Genomic DNA, 22,540 nt, shown 5'->3' on the forward strand with positions numbered 1-22,540 from the left:
ATTTTTTCATATATACTCTTAACTCATCTCCGAGTTATATAAAATTTTGCATGTTTGAATTTTGATTTTTGATTTTTTTTTGTCATATATGATTGTTCAAGTGCAAAGCATTTTTTACATATCCATGAACATATAATCTCTACCAAAGAGGAAAGAATGTTTAATTTTAAAATATTTGAGGACTAATAGGTTTATAACAATTAGAATGTAGTCCCTTTTTTTTTTTTTTTATGTTGGTGTACATAATTAATTTTCTATAGTTGTTGATTGTTTTTGAATGCTAACTCATTTTTAATTCTTAAATTCAGTTAAAGCAATTACATTAAATTATAAGATCAACATCATATGCAGTTAAGTTTAGATTTTTTCTTAAAACAGATTTTTTTCCTCTTCTTCGTTGATGTAAGGTAAAGTTTGGTTACCATTTGAGATAAAGACGATAACAGGACCAAAGCTTAAGAAGAATTGTCATCATGTAAAATACACAATTATATATAGATATATTACCTACTAACGAAATTGAATTTTAAATTTTACAAATGAATTAAAACATTTTCATGTATTTTCTTCATTTTGTAAATATATTTTCAAAAAAATGCCTCACTCTTGAATGAGATAACTTGTTGTCTTTGATTTGTTTCACTCAATTCAATGAAGCCTCAGTTTTAAGATTAATTTTGAATTGTAACCTATGTAAGAGAGGTTAGTAGCTATTAAACTAAATGTTATTATAGTATACAAAATGTACTAATAACAAAGAAAAATAGAGTTATTTAAGTGTCATAATATATTACAAAACAAAATAAATAAGCATGATCAATTATTAAGATTATAATATTAAGTAAATTTTAATGATACCAAATAAAGATTATATTGAGAAAAAAATTAGCACCTCAGTAATATGAAACGTAAATGATTCCATATATTTAAAATAATACATTACAAACAACAAGCACACAACAAATTAAATTTGGTCCAACAGCTCGAGGGTTCAAATCATGGTTCAAAGCAGGGACCAAAGACAGCAGCAGACACACATTAAGTTTTTACATGATTTTAGACAGTCACATACTGAATGTTTTAAATATATATATTTATATAAAGGCATAAAAGAGGTAGAAGCCAGCACCATTTCTTCTTCCCACAGATGGCACCTCCTCTGATTCAGCCTTACGTTGACCTTCTTTCGGCACTACGAAGATCAAAGTCAAAGGTTACTCTTGTAATATCAATTTAAAACACATGGTAAAATTATAATTATCCTTTGATGTGATTTTTATAAGGAGTTTCTATTCACACTCTTCCTTTCAATCTTCATACGTTTTTTTCAAAATCATTTTTTAAATAAATAATTTAATTATCTTTTTTTTATATATCTCTTTTCCTTTTAAACTTTTGGATTTATAAATATGAAAACTTTTAAAAATTTCCAAACTTAAATATCTGAAAATTTAAAAATTTTTATCCCACATTCTTCAAATAAAAAAAATATCTAAAAACTCACATGCATAGTTTTTTCTATCAATTTGTAAATAAATTGATAATTATTTAAAACAATTTGTGACTTTTTTATGATGTTATGAAATTTCTTCAAAATATTTTTCTCAATTGATTTTTTTTCCAAACCTTAAATGTAACTTTTTTTATTTATTGAATATGCATAAACTATAAGTTATATAATTTATTAGATTTTTATATCCATAAATTATAAAATTTACTAAAAATATATATATCTGCAAGTTTTAAAATTAAGATGAAAAAATAATTAAATAATCTTACTTAAAAGAAAAATTTTTAATAAAATAATTGTGAAGAGAAAAAAAAATTGAAATGTGTCTAGCAGCTCTCTTTTTTAAAAACAATTTGAATAAATTTAATTAGAAGAAAAATTGGAAAGAGAAATAGATAGAAAGAGTACCTGATTAACCCTTCTTCCACCGATATGTCAAAGGAAGGAGGTAGATTTATGGCTTGAATGATGTCATTAGGATTTATCTCTCCACGCCTCCTGAAGTATAGAAACAGCCTGTCAGGATGTATCTTGTTGTGAAGTTTGGCTCTCCTAACCTCTTCCACATCTACCACATTTCCCACCAGGCTTATCTGAAGATATCCACGAAGAAGGTCCAAGTTTTCCAAATCTCCCACACTGAATTCTTTAGCTGCGTCTTTGCCATCTACTCTCGCCTGGACTGGGGTTAATTCCCTGAGAGAAGTTAATCTCCCAATCCCTTTTGGGTAATATTGTAGCCCACTACATTGCCGAGAATAAAAATACCTCAGGTTGATTAATTTCCCCATACCATCTGGTAGTTTCTCAAGACCACGACAAGACGAGAGATTCAGGTATTGCAAATTATGCAATTCACACACTCCTTCAGGCAATTCTTTTAAATTCTCACTGCAACTCAAATTAAGGTATCTCAGATGAATTAATTTCCCTATTTCATTTGGAACTTCTTTTACTTTTATATGACCATACCACTCCATCGCAAAATCCAATAATCTTAGACATTTCGCTCCCTTGAAGAATGCCGCCAAGGCTTCACCAGTTACATCACACTCTTGACCACCAGCTAGAAGGCTCCGTAGTTTCTCTATGCCTTTTATAGACACAGGAAATTGATCCTCTTTTGATATCTTTACCCTCAAATGATGAGTCCTTTTGGAAGATAAATCAAGCCTCACAGTTTCACTGTTGTCAAACTCCACCGCCACAATTTCTTCATATGTCAAATATTGGACAAAATCATGTACCATGTCATGCATCTTACATGCAATTATGTTACCATCCTGATCTTTTTCATAGTCTTGAAAAAAAGAACGAGATGCTAAATGGTTGAAGTATTCACCACCTTTTCCTTCTTCCATCCCTAAATTCTCCTTGCAGTTTAGATAACCATGTGCCATCCAATGCTTAAATATTTCAGTTGGCCAAAAATCAAAATCTTTGGGAAAGATTGCACAATATAATAAGCATGGTCTTATTTCTGAGGGCAGATCATAATAACTTAGCAGGAGAGGTCTGAAAATGTCTTCTTTTGCAACTTTTAATTTCCATATCTCACTGTTCAGTATATTTTGCCACTCATTCCTAGTGTTTTTCTCCCGTAACAAACCTCCCAAAGTCTTTGCAGCAAGCGGCAAACCTTTGCACTTCTTTGCTATTTTCCTTCCAATATCCTCCAACTTTCGAAGCAACTCATTTCCCCTTCCCATAGAGGCCGATTGACTAAGTATTAACCAGCACACTTCATCAGATAATTCTTCCAAATGAAACACTCGAGAGGACCCCATCCCCCTTGCAACTGATTCTTTACGAGTGGTCACCAAAATCCTACTTCCTGACTTGCCTTGTTGAAAAGCAGCTTCTAGTGGCTCCCAATCTTTCTCATGGTCTGTCCACACATCATCTAAAACAAGCAAGAACTTTGCACTTTCGATTTTTTCAAAAATTTCGGTCAGAAGATCTTGTAAGGGAATCGGATTTTGGAGGTTGGTAACTGAATCTTTGTCCAGACCTCGTAAAATTGCTCTCGCAATTTTGTTTAGATCAAAAAGGTCCGAGACACACACCCAAATTACTTTGTTGAAGCGTGCTCGAACTTGATGGTCATTAAAGATCAATTGAGCAAGAGCTGTTTTTCCGATCCCTCCCATCCCTACCAGAGAGATGGTCTGAATGCAGCCTTCTTCGCTAGTCCCATTCAACAATTTCTCCACTATCTCTTTTTTAATCTCATCTCGACCATGTAACTTGGACACATCAATAAAAGATGTACTCTCTACTCGTCTAAATTGTTTGGTTTCTATTTTTGTCAAATGATATCTGTCTTTCTCGTTAGCAATCTCATCTAGCCTTTCATTGATTCCTTTTATTTTGCTAGCAATGTCATAACGCCTAACAACTTGACAAAAAGAAGAAACACATGAAGTTATGGAAGTTTTCATCCTCTTGGGAATAGAAGCACTTACATCTAATTCAGGATCTGTTTGCAACTTGGAGAGTGCAGTGCTCCACTCATCCAACACGTCCTCCATGCCATAAGACACTTCTTTGAGCTTATCTAACCAGCCTTTCACGCTTTTCTCCACAATTTGCCTTTGCTCTGCATCTTCAAGCGTATTGCGGATGGCCTTAAAATTGCTGTCAAGCTTTTCGACTTCTTTCTCAACATCTGTCACCAACTTCAGCCCTTGCCGCGCATTCTCAGTAGTGAAAGCACTGAGTTGCTCCAAGATGGAAGAAACAAGTGCTAAGGCCATTTTGAGAGAGAAAGACAGAGAGACAGAGAGACAGAGAGAGAGAGAGATATTAATTGATTGATTAGTGAAAGAAAATTGATGGGCGATCAAACCATCCAATTCAACTTTATTCAGCAATAACTTTTACTAGCTGCTTTATAATTGCAGAAACAAGTGCTTCTGCCATTTTCCTAGAAGAAAAAGAGGCGTTGGTAATGCTTAGGGAAATTAAAGGGGTATCATGTCAGGAATTTCAGGGAAACTACAGTGGTGACGTTCGGATTGGGTAGCAAGTAAAATGGAGGACCACTTATAATTGTTGACTGTTGACTGTTGACCGGTAACCAGCTGTCAACCAAATGATGAAGCTTTTCATATCAACTACAAAGCAACTGCAACGATATATATTTTTTGACAAAATTATCAAATAAGTAACATAAATAATTTTCATGTAGTGATTAAAATTTTTTATGAAAATAAATATCCAAAAGCTTTTTATAATAATAAAATAATAAAAAAATAATTCTTTATTATCTAACTTTTTGTTTGTCAGTTACTATGACTTTTGACGAAATGTCGAATATACCAGAACCTTAGAATATGTTTTTTTCATCTTAACCGCTCATGACCCAACCACCGACAAGGTTGTTTGCATGGGAGGCATTGGTGAGGGACATGGGCACTTCTTCAACATTTTCAACTTATGATTTTTACCACTTAATCTTCCCACGCCTAAAATAATTTATTTTTATTACATAACTATAGTTGAAGATCACATATTTGCATTGTGAAATCCATGCTTGTAAAATAGGGAGATAAATGAAAAGAAAGAAATATTTTAAAAAAATCCTCAAGATCAAAATATTTTTTAAAATCTTCGGCATCATGCTAGAGTTCCTCCCACCGCACTGTGAATCTAGATATAAAACACCGCTTACTGAATACGAAGGTCAGGCGAACGAGGTTAACAAAACACTCATGGTGTGGATTACATTGTGTACAGGAAATTTCTTCTTCAGATGTTGTGTTTTCAACTTTTTTGCCTACGGATTTCTTCTGCGAGCTGGTATCGTCTTTTTGCATTTTGATGCAGAATTGACAAATGTCTGCATTATCATGATTGAGAATCTTGCAAAGGTAAATATGTGTGGCTCTTGATGATGGTGTCAAATTCTGATAAATCGTATTTCCTTTTTCTTTTAACTTTTGTTTGTGTAGCTCAGTCAATCTGACACTGTTGAAACTTGATAAAATTATCGTGTTTCCTCCAGTATTGTTTTTCCAGGATTTTCCCGTGTCTAATAGCCTTTGAATAGTTCCATAAAGGACTTTGAATCCTTGGCATCGTCTGATTGTCATAAATCCTTCATCAATCTTTGGAGTAGGCTTTATACGATTGTTCCATAGCAATGGTAGCATTGTATTTGTCAGATGCTCATACTAAATTCTCCGGTAAATACGGTTTCATTGTGAATATTGTTGAAAGATCAACACGTACATGCAATTTTCATACACAAAATAATAAATTTAAATCAAAAATAAAAATACATAAATATATTTATTTCGATTTAACTCAAAATAATTTATTTTAAACATAATTTATTAACAAATAAATTTTTATAACTATAATAATTTTGAAATAAGAACAGTCATAAAAATTCTTTATTTAAAACTTAACTTAAATTTTAATTACATTATTTTAATAAGTTACCCAGTTAATTTTTTTAGTATCTAACTATTTGAAATTATCAAATTAAAATCAAAAAATTTTATTTATAAAAATAAAATTTTTTATACTTTTATTAAACTTTGATATAAAATACAAAATAAACTCAAACTCTTATACTTTACTGAATTTTCAATCTGATTATAAAATTCAATTCAAATCCCAACAAATATTAGGACTTGTACTAAGACTTTAATAAATAGGTTAAAAGTGAATTTTTTATAAGCTCTGTATTGGTTTACTGTATTGTGGACTTCAACTGCATTGTTTGAGTTTCTATAAAGAAGATCTAAGTATCCATATTCAAAGATATGTTTAATATCTTCTTTTGGAGATGATTTAAAGTTTATTCTTTTGGAGAATATTAGCTCTTGGGTAAATTCTGTATGGTCAATCAAAACAGTAGATTCAGGCTTATGCCTGCGAGAATAAACTTTAGTTGTGATAGTTTGGTAAGCATCAATAAATTTTTCTGAGTTTTATGGAATAATTTCCTTGGATGGTAATGGTGGAAAGTTTTCTTTTGGGGTATCCAAAGGGGTTTCTCTTTGGATCTGATATTGTGTTGGAGTAGCGTATTTTACTCCACAGAACCGTCAGGGGTCGATGGTCTCAAAGAAACCTCAGTGGAAGCTTGAGATATTTCCTGCTTTTTTATTTGTTCCTTTGAAACAAGAATATATTTTTCATTGATTCCTCGAGGATATCAATCTGAGATTGTATCTGTTCATGCTTCTTTGAAGCTTCAACAAGAGCATCGTGTCGCTTATCCATGTTATCAAAGATAGCCTCATTGTTTGTAAATATTGTCAAGCTCATCAACGAGCTCTTCTTTCCGTTTTTCTATTGTATTAATGATATCGTTTATCATTGCCATCCCTGGATGAGAAATCAGGCAAAACATTATTTTCTTCTTTAATATGCTCAATCTTAAACTTGTTTCGGCAAAGAAATTTTGCCATCTATGATATTTTTTCCTATCAGGTCTCAAAGGATGATTGTTAATAATAAAAGCTTTTACCTGTGTATTATCCGTTCGGATAATAAATTCCGTTGGCAATAGGAAGTAGCAAAACTTCTGTATTCCTCTGATTATTCCTAACAATTTTTTTGCATTTGTATCATAATTTTTTTCAGAATCTTTAAAAGTTCCACTGGTATATCTACATATTTTCTCTTCATTTGCTTGTGTATCTTTCCCTTTCAAAACTGCTTCCCGATATTCATTGGAAACATCTGTTTCTAATTTCTTTGTATCTTCATCTTTGGTAAAGCCACCAGTGGCAGCTTCTGACGTGTTTCTTTTATCTTTCTCACATGGTTTGTTAAAATCTCTGTCCATTCAAATTGACCATTTTTTCTTGTCAATTTTTGTAATGGTTGTCTTAATTTGGACAAATTTTCAATGAATTGTTCAGCATAATTTAGTATTCTTAAAAATTGCTGTACTCGTTTTTTATCTTTTAATTCATCAAGAAATAATATTATTTTTTCTAATATATGTGGTTGTAATTCTATTCCGTCTTTATCTATTATAAATCCTAAATATTCTGTTGCTTCCTTTCTTAGTTCAGCTTTCTCTTTTAATAGTAATATTCCATGTTTTCTACATATTTCTGCAATTTTATTTGTATTTCATGTTCAGTTCTATTGTTACATAATACAAAATTGACTATGGTTTAAACTTTAAAGACATCGTCCATTCTTTTTTGAAATATCTGTAGAGCATTCTTTAAGTGAAAACACATAACATTCCATACATAGTATCCTTGTGGCCACTAAGAGCTTATATTGTTTAGAATTTTCTTTTAATTTTATTTTTCACAACCCTGACTTGCAATCAAATTTGGAACATATTTTTTTCCCCTGATTGTATTTATTAAAATTTCTTTATTAGACAGAAATTATCCATCAAATTTGGTATACTTATTAAGATGTTTATAATTTATAACCATTCTAGCTTTTCCTTTTTTAATTTCAGAATGTTTCTTTACTATAAAGGCTGGACTACTGTGTAGACTATTACTTTCTGTTATCACGTTTAAATCTAATAATTCTTTTAATTGTATCTTGAATTCATCTACATCTTCTGGGCTATATCTCATTGGACTTGCTCTTATTATTTTGTCTTTGTATTCTTCTTTCAATTCTATCTTTGCATAAGTTTTATCTATTTCCCATAATTGTAAAGGATTTTCTCCGTAGCTTTCTTCTAGTAATTGTTCTAATGTCTTTGATATGTTTTTGAAGAAAATGTGTAATTTCTCACGACGTTTGCTGCGTCAATGGAAAACCTTTTGTTCTTTGTTCTTACCTTTTTCATTGTCACTATCAATACGTCTCTTTCCTCTTCGGATAGCACCTTGTTTTCTCAAAATATTCTTCTAAATATTTGATTATTCGTTTGTTCGTATTATATAAAATATTAAAATTTATATATTTGTAACATTTTTTATATAAAAATTATGTGTCATAATTTGTATTGATACAAAAATATAAAATATAATTTTTTTATTTTGTTAAACTCTTATATAATTATTGCTATAATTTTAAATTATATCACTTTCATATTTTATTTTTGTATCATATTCATATTATGTCATCATATATATTTTAGATTGTCGGATCTATCTCTCACACTCATTATGTTTTTATTAATCTTTTCTTGGTTTTCTAATACTGTCATGAAGTTTTCATATTAATTATCTTGTAGTATTTGTATATTAAGATCCACCATTACTGCTGGATGGAGCACTAGGCTTTGGTATTGTGATAACAAATTTTTGTAATAATATAGCAAGCTTATTATTGATTTGGTTTTACCTTTTCTATCTTTTTAAATTCATTTTTGTCAAATAATAATTCTTGTTTATAAAATCCTTTACGTTCTTTTTCTTCTTTTCCTAACATTCCTTCTTCTATTTCATCAATTATTTCTTTATTCATCTTCTAAATCGTCTTCAGATTCTTCTGTCTTACTCTCTGTTTCTTCATAAATATAGTATCATTATCACTTAAACTTTCATTACTCACTAATTGTATTATTTCTTCTTGATCTTCTAATTCTTCAAATCTTCTTAATTCTATGTATATTTCTTCACCCAAAATTTCTTTATTAGGCAGAAAGTATCCATCAAAAAAATTTTTTAATCAAATATAGTAATTAGTATAAATTTTTTTATGAATTTACTAAAGCATTCAAGTGTTGAAAAATCTAAAAACAGCATCTAAATGCATGAAAGATTTTAGTCAAAACAATTGGAATTGGAGATTTAAAAGTCAAAATTAGTTTGATCACATCATAGGAAATAACTAGTAAATTGTAATCAAGTTGACAAGTTTTAAAAATTTCATGAAATATTGAAACATAAAACTTGAGAATATTTGTTGGGTTTAATTTTCTTATCAATTCCCTGCAATGTTAATGTTGCTTTTGTCAAAATGTCTGCGAAATTGAAAATTATTTGTAACCAAGACTTGATTGGAGCTGTTATGATTGGTTTGCATTTATTTATACTAAGTAAATTTTAATGATACCAAACAAAAAAGATTATATTGAGAAAAAAATTAGCCCCTCAATAATATTAAACATAAATAATTCCATACATTTAAAATAATACATTACAAGTTAAAGATCCCACAAATAATCCATACAAACATCAAGCACACAACAAATTAATTATACAAATACAGAAATAAGCTGCAGGATTTGGTCGAACAGCTCGAGGGTTCAAATCATGGTTCAAACCAGGGACCAAAGACAGCAGCGGACACACATTAAGTTTTTACATGATTTTAGACAATCACATACTGAATGTTTTAAAAATATAGATATCTAAAAGCATAAAAGAGGTAGAAGCCAGCACCATTTCTTCTTCCCACGGATGGCAGCTCCTCTGATTCAGCCTTACGTTGACCTTCTGTTGGCCCTAGAAAGAACAAAGTCAAGTGTTATCCTTGTAATATCAATTTAAAACACATGGTAAAATTATAATTATACTTTGACGTGATTTTTATAAGTAGTTTTTATTCACACTCTTCTTTTTAATCTTCATACACTTTTTTTCAAAATCATTTTTAAAATTTTGAATTTATAAATCTAAAAGTTTTTACAAGTTTTTAGATTTACATATCCAAAAACTTTTAAAAGATTTCAAACTTGCATAATTTTTTCTATCAATTTATAAATGAGTTTATAATTATTTAAAACAATTTACACCCTTTTTATGATGTTATGAAAATTTTAAAAAATATTTTTTCTCAATTTTTTTCCAAACCTTAAATGTGACTTTTTTTTATTTATTGAATGTGCCTAAATAATAAGCTATATAATTTATTAGATTTTTATATCCATAAATTATAAAGTTTACTAAAAATATATATCTGCAAGTTTTAAAATTGAGATGAAAAAATAATTAAATAATCTTACTTAGAAGAAAATTAAAAAAAAAAAAAAAACATGTGAAGAGAAAAAAAAATTGAAATGTGTCTATTAGCTCTCTTTTTTCAAAAAAGAATTGAACAAATTTAATTTGAAGAAAAATTGGAAAGAGAAATAGATAGAAAGAGTACCTGATCCAACTAGCCCCTTCGTAAACCGATATGTCAAAGGAAGGAGGCAGATTTAAGGCTTGAATGACGTCATTAGGATTTGTCTCTTCACACCTCAGATCCAGGTAGTCAAGATGTCTCTTGTTGTGAAGTTTGGCTCTCTTAACCTCTTCCACATCTACCACATATCCCACTAGGTATATAAAAAGAGATCCACGAAGGAGGTCCAAGTTTTCCAAATCTCCCACACTGAATTCTTTAGCTGCGTCTTTGCCATCTACTCTCGCAACGACTGGGATTAATTCCCTCAGAGAAGTTAATCTCCCAATCCCTTTTGGGTAATATTGTAGGCTTTCACAATCCGCAAAATAAAAATACCTCAGGTTGATTAATTTCTCCGTACCATCTGGTAGTTTCTCAAGAACACTACATCCAGTGAGATTCAAGTATTGCAAATTATGCAATTCACACACTCCTTCAGGCAATTCTTTTAAATTCTTACTGCCACTCAAATTAAGGTATCTCAGATGAATTAATTTCCCTATTTCATTTGGAATTTCTTTTACTTTTATATGACAATACCACTCCATCGCAAAATCCAATAATCTTAGACATTTCGCTCCCTTGAAGAATGCCGCCAAGGCTTCACCAGTTACATCACACTGTTGACCACCAGCTAGAAGGCTCCGTAGGTTCTCTATGCCTTTTATAGACACAGGAAATTGATCCTCTTCTGATATCTTTACCCTCAAATGATGAGTCCTTTTGGAAGATAAATCAAGCCTCACAGTTTCACTGTTGTCAACCTCCACCGCCACAATTTCTTCATCTGTCAAATATTGGACAAAATCATGTACCATGTCATGCATCTTACATTCAATTATGTTACCATCCTCATCTTTTTCATAGTCTTGAAAAAAAGAACGAGATGCTAAATGGTTGAAGTATTCACCACCTTTTCCTTCTTCCATCCCTAAATTCTCCTTGCAGTTTAGATAACCATGTGCCATCCAATGCTTAATTAATTCAGTTGGCCAAAAATCAAAATCTTTGGGAAAGATTGCACAATATAATAAGCATGGTCTTATTTCTGAGGGCAGATCATAATAACTTAGCAGGAGAGGTCTGAAAATGTCTTCTTTTGCAACTTTTAATTTCCATATCTCACTGTTCAGTATATCTTGCCACTCATTCCTAGTGTTTTTCTCCCGTAACAAACCTCCCAAAGTCTTTGCAGCAAGCGGTAAACCTTTACACTTCTTTGCTATTTCCCTTCCAATATCCTCCAACTTTTCACGCAACTCATTTCCCTTTCCCATAAAGGCCAATTGACTAAGTATTAACCAGCACACTTCATCAGATAATTCTTTCAAATGAAACACTTGAGACGATCCCATCCCCTTTGCAACTGATTCTTTACGAGTAGTCACCAAAATCCTACTTCCAGGCACGCCTTGTCGAAAAGCAGCTTTTAGTGGCTCCCAATCTTCATCACGGTCTGTCCACACATCATCTAAAACAAGCAAGAATTTTGAACTTTCGATTTTTTCACAAATTTTGGTCAGAACATCTTGTAAGGGACCTGTATTTTGGAGGTTGGTAAGTGAATTTTGATCAAGGCCTCCTAAAATTGCTCTCGCAATTTTGTTTCGATCAAAAAAGTCCGAGACACACACCCAAATTACATTGTTGAAGTATGCTCGAACTTCTTGGTCATTAAAGATCAATTGAGCAAGAGCTGTTTTTCCGATCCCTCCCATCCCTACTATAGAGATGGTTTGAATGTCATTATTCCCACCCAACAATGTGCCTACTATCTTATTTTTGACCTCATCTCGACCATGTAGATTGGAAACATCAGCAAAAGAAGTGCTTTCTAGTCGTCTAGGTTGCTTGATTTCACTTCTTGCTAATTGAAACATATCTTTTTCTTTGGCAATCACATCTACCTCTTCATTGATTTCTTTTATTTTATAAGCAATGTCATGACGCCTAACAACTTGACGACAACAAGCAAAGCATGAAAGGAAAGGACATACCTTCTTTCTAACATGAATGCTTTCGACTCCATCTATTTCCAACTTGAGGATTGCAGTGTTCCACTCATCTAACACATCCTCCATATCATAAGCAACTTCTTTGAGCCTTTCTAACCAGTGCCTGACCCTTTTTTCAACGATTTGCTTTTCCTCTGCATCTTCAAGCACACATTGGATGGCCTCAAAATTGCTTTGAAGCTTTTTGACTTCTTTTTTAACACCTGTTACCAGTCTCAATTCTTGCCTGGCATTTTCAGCAACAACTTTTATTAGCTGCTCTATAATTGAAGAAACAAGTGCTTCTGCCATTTTCTTAGAAGAAAAAGAGGTGCTGGAAATGATTAAAGTTGAAATTAAAGGGATAAGAGATTATTATCAGCAAAAACGGGTTGCAGTAAGATGTTTTTCAATTGATGTTTGCAATTGGTATATGTCATCTCTCCTCTCTATTTTTAAGGCATAAATTCCCACCTTGAAACCTAAGGAAAATCTTCTTTTCTTCTTTTTCATTTTTGCTAATCAACATATATATGCCGAAGAGCAAAAGCAATTGTTAATTAAGTCACATCTTTAATTAGTTTTTTCATATATTAAAAAAAAAAAGTTCTAATGAATATAATTGGTAGTTAGCATAATTGGAACTTATTTAGCATCAATTTTTATAAATTTAATAAGCTTTTCTTCACATTTACATCAGTTTGTATTCATATATATAGAAATTATTTGGTTATATATGAGGTTAAAAATCATATCAAAACAGAGATTGTGAGGAATTTAGAATGATGTGAAGTAGTCAAACAAGTTTCACATTCTATTCTTGGTTCCAAGTCTCTATATAAATCCTTTCTAGACGAGAGAGGAAAGAATTAATACCTTTCCTTTTATTTTTTCTTTTTGATTGAACCATTTCAATTTATTAATTTCTTGCTTGAAAAAGGAAGTTATACCTTGAATGAGATAATTTTTCGTCTTGATTTATTTTACTCAATTTTAAAATAAAATTTGAATTATAATCCATTTGAAAAAAAAGATTATAATAACAGGTAGAGTAAGTCTGAATATGGTACGTAAAATGTACTAATAATAAAGAAAAATAGAGTTAATTACGCGCTATAATACATAACAAAACTAAATAAATAAACATGATCAATTATTAAGATTATAGTATTAAGTAAATTTTAATAATACCAAAAAAAAAAAGATTATTTTAAGAAAATTATATTCATAAAAGAAAATGATAGTACAAATTAATCCAACATTATAGTATCATCTTTTCTTTTCTTGTTTTTAGAAAAAAAAAAAAAAAGATAAAATAAGCTTGAGATTTGGGTTCGCAATGTTAAAACAACAAAGCATCGTGACTTTCTCTTCCATGAATATTCAGATCGATTAATCAAGCAGAGGACAAATTCTTGTGAAAGAACGAGTAATCCTTGGAAGTACAAGTATTAACACATTGCATCTTTTGACTCCTACTATTAACCTAAAGGAGTTTCATTTCAAACTATTAACAGGCAAAGTAGAATGGTTTTTCCCTAAAACTTTTGCTCAATTGCTGTAAAATATTCTGACATTGGAATTCGCTAATGTTCTAAACTTGAAGTTCATGAACAATATGGGGAAGATCCCAAGAGGGAAAGCATCCACAAAGTACCAAAAATAAATCAAGGACAAACAAAAGAGCAAGTTAATTTACTACAAGGAAAACCATTTAATCCACATGTCTTACACATTCCTATTCAGAATTCCCAGTCTTTTTTGCAAACAAAAACTGAAAGAATGTTGATGAATTACCTCTGTTTCTGAAGGCAGAAGTGCATATTAGTTCGTTGTGTTTTTCCAGCTCTTCTTCTTCCTAGAGGCAAAGCTGCTTGGTCCAATTGCTATGGACATTCTCTTCGTTCTGCAACAAGAGACAAGAATTAAGTAATCCCCCAAAACAGAATTGCTATGCATTTATGTGAAGAAGAAAAAACAAAGTTCTTCAGCAATAACAGACATAGAAGGATCATAAAAAAGATAAAATGAGGCACTATACCGAGTAGAAAGCTCTTCTGAATCCTTCCCACCTTCGACCACAGCCTCTAATGAAGGAAATACAATGAAATCAAGGGACCACATATAAAATCAGATAGCTCAACATAATTTCCAAATTATGTTGGCAGCACTGAATCCAGTTATTTAAATATGAGATTCCCAGACCAATCATCTGATAGTTTACAATGACCATATTGTTTCCTTTAAAAGGGATGGGCAAACAATCTATATAATGTGATGGCATATAGCACGTTTTCATTGCAATAAACTTGGCTGCAGGCAAAGTGAATTTCACTAGATAAATCTAACTCAGAAGATATCATTTACGAAGAAAAAGTATCTAGAAGTGCTCTCAGATATTCAACCTTTTAGCATACAGTTAGCACTGGCAACCAAGCTATTCAATCATATAATCCTAGATCGTGACGGACACAACTTTATGCTCTCTCATTCATCATTCAAACATTTAACAGTTAAATGCTAAAGTTACTTCCATCAAGCCATATTATTCATCATTCTTATCCTTACTGCCCTCTATTCCCAAGTCATGCTTAAGATTGACATCATGATTCATGATATTAGTATAAATTATGAAGCACAAAATTATGATCCAAGATTACTTGAAAAGGGTTATCTCTGCTCTGCCCAGGTCAGAGGCCAACCACACCTGTTTCATTTTCTTTATCACTTTCCTCCAACTCTGAACCAGAACCCTATCGCTCTCCTCCATCATCAAAGTCCCAGCACTCACCCACTGGGGGCATCCAGAACTCAGGTTCTTCTGAATCACTTTCATTTTCAGCAGAATCCCTAACTTCAGAGGCAATCTCTTCAACTGCCTTCTCCTTATTCTTGTTTTTCTTCTTTTCTTTCATTGGCTTCTGCTCACCTTCCTCCGCCATGGTTTCATTCCTTAACTCCTTCTCAATTTCTTTTTGCTCTGTTCAAAAGAATTCACCCAGAATTAATACAACATATGCTAAGTAATCTGCAAACCAATCAAACGGAGAGCAAATGCTAACCTAATTTGTTGAGAAATCATTTCCCATTGATATGCTTCCAACTATGTTCCTCAGACTTATTGACAGTATCACCAGTTAGTTTACAAATCAACTTTGAACTGAAAAACAATAAAAAAGAAAGCTGGAATCATATTAGCAAAAAACACATGAAACAAAAGAAACTAAAAACCTCACTAATCTAATGTTCAATTTTGGCTAAATCTTAATTTTTTGGAAATTGGAGTCTCAAAACAGAAAGTTGGCATCATCAATCAACCTAAGTCTCACTTAAAATCTAGGTTTCTAGAAGTTAGATTGTAACTCTCCAAAAACCATTGTTTTTTACTTGAAAAAATTGGGATGCCTCCAATTTCTAACCAAAAACTTTTTTTTTTTTTGCTCTTTGATTCAGGGTTTTCAGAAAATATCTCCTTTTAGCTATAAGTTTCAATCTTTGATAACCCTTTTCTTTATTTCACTACAAAAAGAAATTGGTTCTCTGTTTCACAAAAAAGAAAAGTTTAAATTCAATTCATCTAATAAAAGAAAGAGGAAATCTTTGGTTTTTCTTTTACCGGGAAAGATTATTTTGAGAAAATTATATTCATAAAAGAAAATGATAGTACAAATTAATCCAACATTATAGTATCATCTTTTCTTTTCTTTTTTTCTTTGAAAAAAAAAAGATAAAATAAACTTGAGATTTGGGTTCGCAATGTTAAAACAACAAAGTATCATGACTTTATCTTCCATGAATATTCAGATTGATTAATCACGCAGAGGACAAAATTCTTGTGAAAGAACGAATAATCCTTGGAAGTACAAGTCTTAACACATTGCATCTTTTGACTCCTACTATTAACCTAAAGGAGTTTCATTTCAAACTACTAATAGGCAAAGTAGAATGGTTTTTCCCTAAAAACTTTTGCTCAATTGCTGTAAAATTTTCTGACATTGGAATTCATTAATGTTCTAAACTTGAAGTTCATGAACAATATGGGGAAGATCCCAAGTGGGAAAGCATCCACAAAGTATCAAAAATAAATCAAGGACAAACAAAAGAGCAAGTTAATTTACTACAAGGAAAACCATTTAATCCACATGTCTTACACATTCCTATTCAGAATTCCCAGTCTTTTTTGCAAACAAAAACTGAAAGAATTGTTGATGAATTACCTTTGTTTCAGAAGGCAGAAGCGCATATTAGTTCGTTGTGTTTTTCCAGCTCTTCTTCTTCCTATAGGCAAAGCTGCTTGGTCCAATTGCCATGGACATTCTCTTCGTTCTGCAACAAGAGACAAGAATTAAGTAATCCCCCAAAACAGAATTGCTATGCATTAATGTGAAGAAGGAAAAACAAAGTTCTTCAGCAATAACAGACATAGAAGGATCTTAGAAAAGATAAAATGAAGCACTATACTGAGTAGAAAGCTCTTCTGACTCCTTCCCACCTTCGACCGCAGCCTCTGATGAAGGAAATACAATGAAATCAATGGATCACATATAAAATCAGATAGCTCAACATAATTTGCAAATTATGTTGGCAGCACTGAATCCAGTTATTTAAATATGAGATTCCCAGACCAATCATCTGATAGTTTACAATGACCATATTGTTTCCTGTAAAAGGGATTGGCAAACAATCTATATAATGTGATGGCATATAGCACGTTTTCATTGCAATAAACTTGGCCGCAGCCAAAGTGAATTTCACTAGATAAATCTAACTCAGAAGATATCATTTACAAAGAAAAAGCATCTAGAAGTGCTCTCAGATATTCAACCTTTTAGCACACAGTTAGCACTGGCAACCAAGCTATTCAATCATATAATCCTAGAACGTGACAGACACAACTTTATGCTCTCTCATTCATCATTCAAACATTTAACAGTTAAATGCTAAAGTTACTTCCATCAAGCCATATTATTCATCATTCTTATCCTTACTGCCCTCTATTCCCAATTCCTGCTTAAGATTGACATCATGATTCATGATAGTAGGATAAATTATGAAGCACAAAATTATGATCCTAGATTACTTGAAAAGGGTTATCTCTGCTCTGCTCAGGTCAAAGGCCAACCACACCTGTTTCATTTTCTTCATCACTTTCCTCCAACTCTGAACCAGAACCCCATCAATCTCCTCCATCATCAAAGTCCCAGCGCTCACCCACTGGGGGCATCCAGAACTCAGGTTCTTCTGAATCACTTTCATTTTCAGCAGAATCCCTAACTTCAGAGACAATCTCTTCAACTGCCTTCTCCTTCTTCTTGTTTTTCTTCTTTTCTTTCTTTGGCTTCTGCTCACCTTCGTCCGCCCTGGTTTCATTCATTAACTCCTTCTCAATTTCTTCTTGCTATGTTCAAAAGAATTCACCGAGAATTAATACAACATATGCTAAGTAATCAGCAAACCAATCAAACGGAGAGCAAATGCTAACCCAATTTGTTGAGAAATCGTTTCCCATTGATATGTTTCCAATTATGTTCCTCGGACTTATTGACAGTATCACCGGTTAGTTTACAAATCAACTTTGAACTGAAAAACAATCAAATAGAAAGCTGGAATCATATTAGCAAAAAACACATGAAACAAAACAAACTAAAAAAAACCTCACTAATCTAATGTTCAATTTTGGCTAAATTCTAAATTTTTTGGAAATTTGAGTCTCAAAACAGAAAGTTGGCATCAGCAATCAACCTAAGTCTCACTTAAAATATCTAGCTTTCTAGAAGTTAGATTGTAACTCCCCAAAAACCATTGTTTTTTACTTGAGAAAATTGGGATGCTTCCAATTTCTAACCAAAAACATAATTTTTTTTTTTTGCTTTCTGATTCAGGGTCATCAGAAAATATCTCCTTTTAGCAACAAGTTTCAATCTTTGATAACCCTTTTCTTTATTTCACTACAAAAAGAAATTGGTTCTCTGTTTCACTACAAAGAAAGTTTAAATTCAATTCATCTAATAAAAGAAAGAGGAAATCTTTGCTTTTTCTTTTAGCGGGAAAGAGGGTCTTGTTTGAACATGTTGAGAGGGGGCTTCGAGTGAGACAAAGCAAAGTCGACGAGGCCTAAACGACAACGTTTGCTCTGAGCATAGAAATCTTTGTCTTTCACAACCATCTCGTGGCCTGTCTCTACGCACTTGAGCCTGCCGTTTGGGAGCTCCGTGCCAGCAAATTGGCCCCTTCTTTGCTGCCGCTTCCTTTATTTTCTTCACTTGCCTGCTCCATTGCTGTTGCTATTGCTGCCGTTCTATTCTTCCTTATGTTATGTAATTCGGGTTGGTGTTATTGATACCTTAAAACGACATCTCTTAATGGTGAGTTTAGTTTGCTTCAAATGACGTCGTTTAAGAAAAAGGCAAACATATGATTTAGCATGTTTTTTTAAAAAAATTTATTTAAAAATATATATATCACTATATTGATTTTTTATGAATTTAAAAATTTTATTGATAATATATTAAATAATTTTTCATAACATCCGAACCTAATTCTTAAGTTGATTCATAAAAAGAGATTCACTTAAAGCTAATAATTTAATTTAAATATGTCGAATTTTAACTAGATTTAATTTTATAAAATTAATTTTTTTAATTAGATTTTAGATTGAATTTTTTATAAAAAATATCGAAATTAAATTTAATATATATTACATTTTTATTATTTATTTAATTTTATATTTATATATATTTTTATATTATATAATTTTATGTTTATATTTAAAAATAATATTTTTTATTAAAAATAATATTTTATTAATTTCAAATCAATTTTAATAAAATGTTTTATAATTTTTTATATATACAAATTGAATTAAATATAAAAAATTATATTTTAATATTATATCGAATTTAAATATTTATTATATAAAATTGAAGGAGAGAGTAAAAGCCCGTCCAATCAAATCCGATACAATCCCCGTATTCACTCTCAAGAAAAAAAAAAAAAAAAAAAAAAAGGGGTAAGTTCTTGAAAAAATGTTTATTTAATGGGCCGAGCTCTTCTCCAAACCCGATTTCTAAACTCTAATTGGGCCGAAATATGTCTTGAGTTGTGTCGGTATTTGGATTTGGTAACGGTAGGGTTTTTTTTTGTTTTTTGGAAAATTTTGAAGTAGTGGTTAGTAATGATAAAGTTTCTTTTAATTGTTAAAATCATACTGATGGGAGAAGGAAGACATACATCTATTTAAAATAATAAAAGTTTTAAAAGAAATAAATCAAAATCATTTTCATAAGACTTCATAATTCATAAGTCTTTTTCAATTAAATAACATTAATAGTTGTTAAAAATGATTTTTTTATGAAAAATTATTTCATTTATTATAAGTAAAGTTTTTAAATTTTATAAATATATTAAAAATAAAAATAATAATTAAAAACTAAATTCTGTATCAATTTTTTAATTGCAAAATTTGAAAAAAAATATGTATAACTTTTTAATTTAGTTTAAAAAATTAAAATTTTCATTAAAAATATGAATTTTTTTAATACTTATCCTCAAATTTAAAAAAAAATTACTTTTCATTGAAGAACATGTAATATCCAAGTTTTCAAGAGTCTCATCAAAGTCTTTTTTAAATTTTTTTAACAAATGAAACGTTCCTTATGTTGAAAAGTTATCATTATAAGAATTTGAAGTCTTATTATAAAAGGTAGGAATCATCTGACAAACCTTATGTTATCAAAAAAATTAAAAAACTTGCCATGCAAAATCGGCAAGGTTCTGTTTTATTCACTTACTATTAGTGACAGTAAAAATTTTCAACCAACTAATATATTTTCCTAATGCATTCAAAAATTGAATTTTTTATACTAATTACCAAGAAATTTGCAGGTTTATGTGCCATAATTTTAGGACATAATATAATGTTAGCAGATTGTTTGCATGCAACATGTGATTTTAAAATAATAGTTAGAGACCACCTGTATGATATAGTTTGAAGTTTGATCTTAATAGTAATTTGCCACCACTGTAGGAGAAGAGACAAAGGGTATGAATTTTAATAAGCAAAGGTTTTGACTATATATTCTGTAGGTAATCCTTTGGGAGTGAAATCTCTAAGTTTTGGTGCAGCAATGGAGAATGTGAAAGTCTTTCATGTTATTGTTGTTTTGTCAGGTTTGTGTGTTTTGGGTGTGCAAGGCGTGGAGGTGAAGGAATTTCCACCTTGTAATTTCAGAGCAGTTTATAACTTTGGTGATTCTAACTCTGATACTGGTGGTGGCTCAGCTGCATTTTGGCCAGCAGGGCCTCCATCTGGTGAGATTTTCTTTGGTAGGCCGGTTGGAAGGGGCTGTGATGGGCGTCTGATAATAGATTTCATTGGTAAAAACCATGTTGATTTACTCTCTTTGCATTTCTACAACCAGCAAAAAGTATGGTCCATGGAATGGTCCTTCCTTGTTCAGTTAACTTATTTTAGGTTTTATGTATGCAGCTGAGCATCTTGGATTGCCTTACTTGAGTCCATACCTAGATTCCGTTGGAACAAGTTTTAGGCATGGTGCAAATTTTGCCGTTGGAGGATCAACCATTAGGCCACAAAATGAATCAATGTCTTTAAATGGAGTAAGTCCATTCTCACTCGACATCCAGATTGTAAAATATGATCGATTCAAGGCTCGCACCAGCTATTTCTACAATCAAGGTTATCCCGAAAATCGCCATTAACACCAGTTTTCTTGTCAGATTTTATTCTACTAGACTCAGGAAATCATGTGTTTTGAGTTTTGGTTATGGTGTTTTCAGTCAAGAGGAATTCCCACCGAAGCAATCTCCCTAGACCTCAGGACTTCTCCAAGGCTCTCTATGTATTTGATATTGGCCAAAATGACATTGCTGCTGGTTTGAGGAAGAAGAATGACACAGACTTTCATCTATCAGTGCCAGACATAGTTGAACAGCTAGCCAAAGCAGTCCAAGTAAGTTTGAATTGATTTCATATAGGATTTCAAGATTAAAAAGAAAAATCAGAACTCTAATCAAAATCATGTGTGTTTGATTTGCAGATTCTCTATGAACATGGGGCAAGGACATTTTGGATACATAATACAGGCCCAATTGGTTGCTTGCCTGTGAGGCTGCATTATCATGATATTAAGCCCGAGGAACTTGGCAAGCATGGCTGTCTCAAAGCTCAAAATGACCATGCTATAGAGTTCAACAGGATGCTTAACGACGGAGTGATCAAACTAAGGGCAGAGCTACCACATGCAGCATTAACATGTGTGGATATTTACGCTGCAAAGTATGAACTGATCGGCAACGCAAAAAAGCAAGGTAAATTATATGCAGAAATTCGTCCTGGTTGTCAAGTGATTATACACAAATCAATGGCCATTTCATTGGACCCTTAAATCTACTAATGTTAAAAATTTTAATTTTCTTTTGCCTTGTAGGATTTCTTGATGCTGCAGCGATTTGCTTTGGATTTCATGAAGATGACATTCAGGTATACTGTGGCCACAAAGAAAACATAAATGGTATCGAAATCCCTGCCGGTTCTTGTGGAAATCCTTCCAAGTATATCAGCTGGGATGGTGTCCACTACAGTGAGGCTGCTAATCGATGGATTGCTAATCATATAATCAATGGTTCATTTAGCGATCCACCTCTGCCAATTACACAAGCATGCCGTAAAGCCTAGTCTTGAGTAATTACTTTGACACGTGTATTCATAATTCATGATTTTCAAGGTCAGTTAGCCAGTATCCTCCACTTTTCACTTAGGCAAGATTCAATTTCAACCAAGAGAATGTTCAGCTATGCATAAATTTTTCTTTTGAACCAACTAAACTAAATTTCGGATTCAATTTTTTACAATTTAAAGCAGAAAAAATTATCAGATTTTTTTTATCAAGCTTCCATATTTACCTGCAAAAGGGAGGTCAGCTTTGATAAATTTTCCTATATTCTTTAAAGCTAACTTATT

General features: G+C 31.6%; 4 protein-coding genes and 1 pseudogene across 7 annotated transcripts; 1 reads left to right on the forward strand and 4 right to left on the reverse strand.

Annotated features, from left to right (window-relative positions):
- Positions 1-897: 897 nt before the first annotated feature.
- LOC149511804 (putative disease resistance protein RGA3) lies at positions 898-4,515 on the reverse strand. Its single transcript, XM_089753915.1, has 2 exons — positions 1,919-4,515; positions 898-1,192 (listed from the first exon to the last, which is right to left on the reverse strand). The coding sequence occupies exons 1-2, from the start codon at positions 4,264-4,266 to the stop codon at positions 1,171-1,173; spliced, it is 2,370 nt and encodes a 789-aa protein (XP_089610041.1). The 5' UTR covers positions 4,267-4,515; the 3' UTR covers positions 898-1,170.
- A 3,360-nt stretch (positions 4,516-7,875) lies between these two features.
- LOC149511805 (uncharacterized) lies at positions 7,876-8,294 on the reverse strand. Its single transcript, XM_089754014.1, has 2 exons — positions 8,286-8,294; positions 7,876-8,202 (listed from the first exon to the last, which is right to left on the reverse strand). Exons 1-2 carry the CDS (start codon positions 8,292-8,294, stop codon positions 7,876-7,878), a joined length of 336 nt encoding a protein of 111 aa, XP_089610140.1.
- Positions 8,295-9,550: 1,256 nt separating this feature from the next.
- On the reverse strand, positions 9,551-15,407 carry LOC149511806 (putative disease resistance protein RGA3). 2 transcript variants are annotated; one of them, XM_089753529.1, is made up of 5 exons: positions 15,266-15,407; positions 14,600-14,645; positions 14,356-14,464; positions 10,544-12,805; positions 9,551-9,900 (listed from the first exon to the last, which is right to left on the reverse strand). In XM_089753529.1, exons 3-5 carry the CDS (start codon positions 14,379-14,381, stop codon positions 9,879-9,881), a joined length of 2,310 nt encoding a protein of 769 aa, XP_089609655.1. In that variant the 5' UTR covers positions 14,382-14,464; positions 14,600-14,645; positions 15,266-15,407; the 3' UTR covers positions 9,551-9,878. The 2 variants fall into 2 exon arrangements, with proteins under 2 accessions (XP_089609655.1, XP_089609653.1); XM_089753527.1 differs by lacking the exons at positions 14,356-14,464; positions 14,600-14,645; positions 15,266-15,407 and having other exon boundaries at positions 10,544-12,972.
- On the reverse strand, positions 14,902-18,869 carry LOC149511807 (uncharacterized). 2 transcript variants are annotated; one of them, XM_089753530.1, is made up of 6 exons: positions 18,041-18,869; positions 17,686-17,956; positions 17,020-17,065; positions 16,776-16,884; positions 15,621-15,718; positions 14,902-15,538 (listed from the first exon to the last, which is right to left on the reverse strand). In XM_089753530.1, exons 2-5 carry the CDS (start codon positions 17,926-17,928, stop codon positions 15,637-15,639), a joined length of 480 nt encoding a protein of 159 aa, XP_089609656.1. In that variant the 5' UTR covers positions 17,929-17,956; positions 18,041-18,869; the 3' UTR covers positions 14,902-15,538; positions 15,621-15,636. The 2 variants fall into 2 exon arrangements, with proteins under 2 accessions (XP_089609656.1, XP_089609657.1); XM_089753531.1 differs by lacking the exons at positions 14,902-15,538; positions 15,621-15,718 and having other exon boundaries at positions 16,783-16,884; positions 17,051-17,065; positions 17,639-17,956.
- Positions 18,870-20,321: 1,452 nt separating this feature from the next.
- LOC111317326 (GDSL esterase/lipase At5g14450-like) lies at positions 20,322-22,471 on the forward strand (annotated as a pseudogene). The gene is made up of 5 exons (XR_016333271.1): positions 20,322-20,934; positions 21,047-21,256; positions 21,319-21,530; positions 21,618-21,888; positions 22,008-22,471. The product of XR_016333271.1 is annotated as a GDSL esterase/lipase At5g14450-like (transcript).
- The last annotated feature ends 69 nt before the right edge of the window (positions 22,472-22,540 follow it).

Source organism: Durio zibethinus, chromosome 24 (genome assembly GCF_047325235.1).
Source record: "Durio zibethinus cultivar Kanyao isolate XHJ-2024 chromosome 24, ASM4732523v1, whole genome shotgun sequence".
Lineage (NCBI taxonomy): Eukaryota > Viridiplantae > Streptophyta > Magnoliopsida > Malvales > Malvaceae > Durio > Durio zibethinus.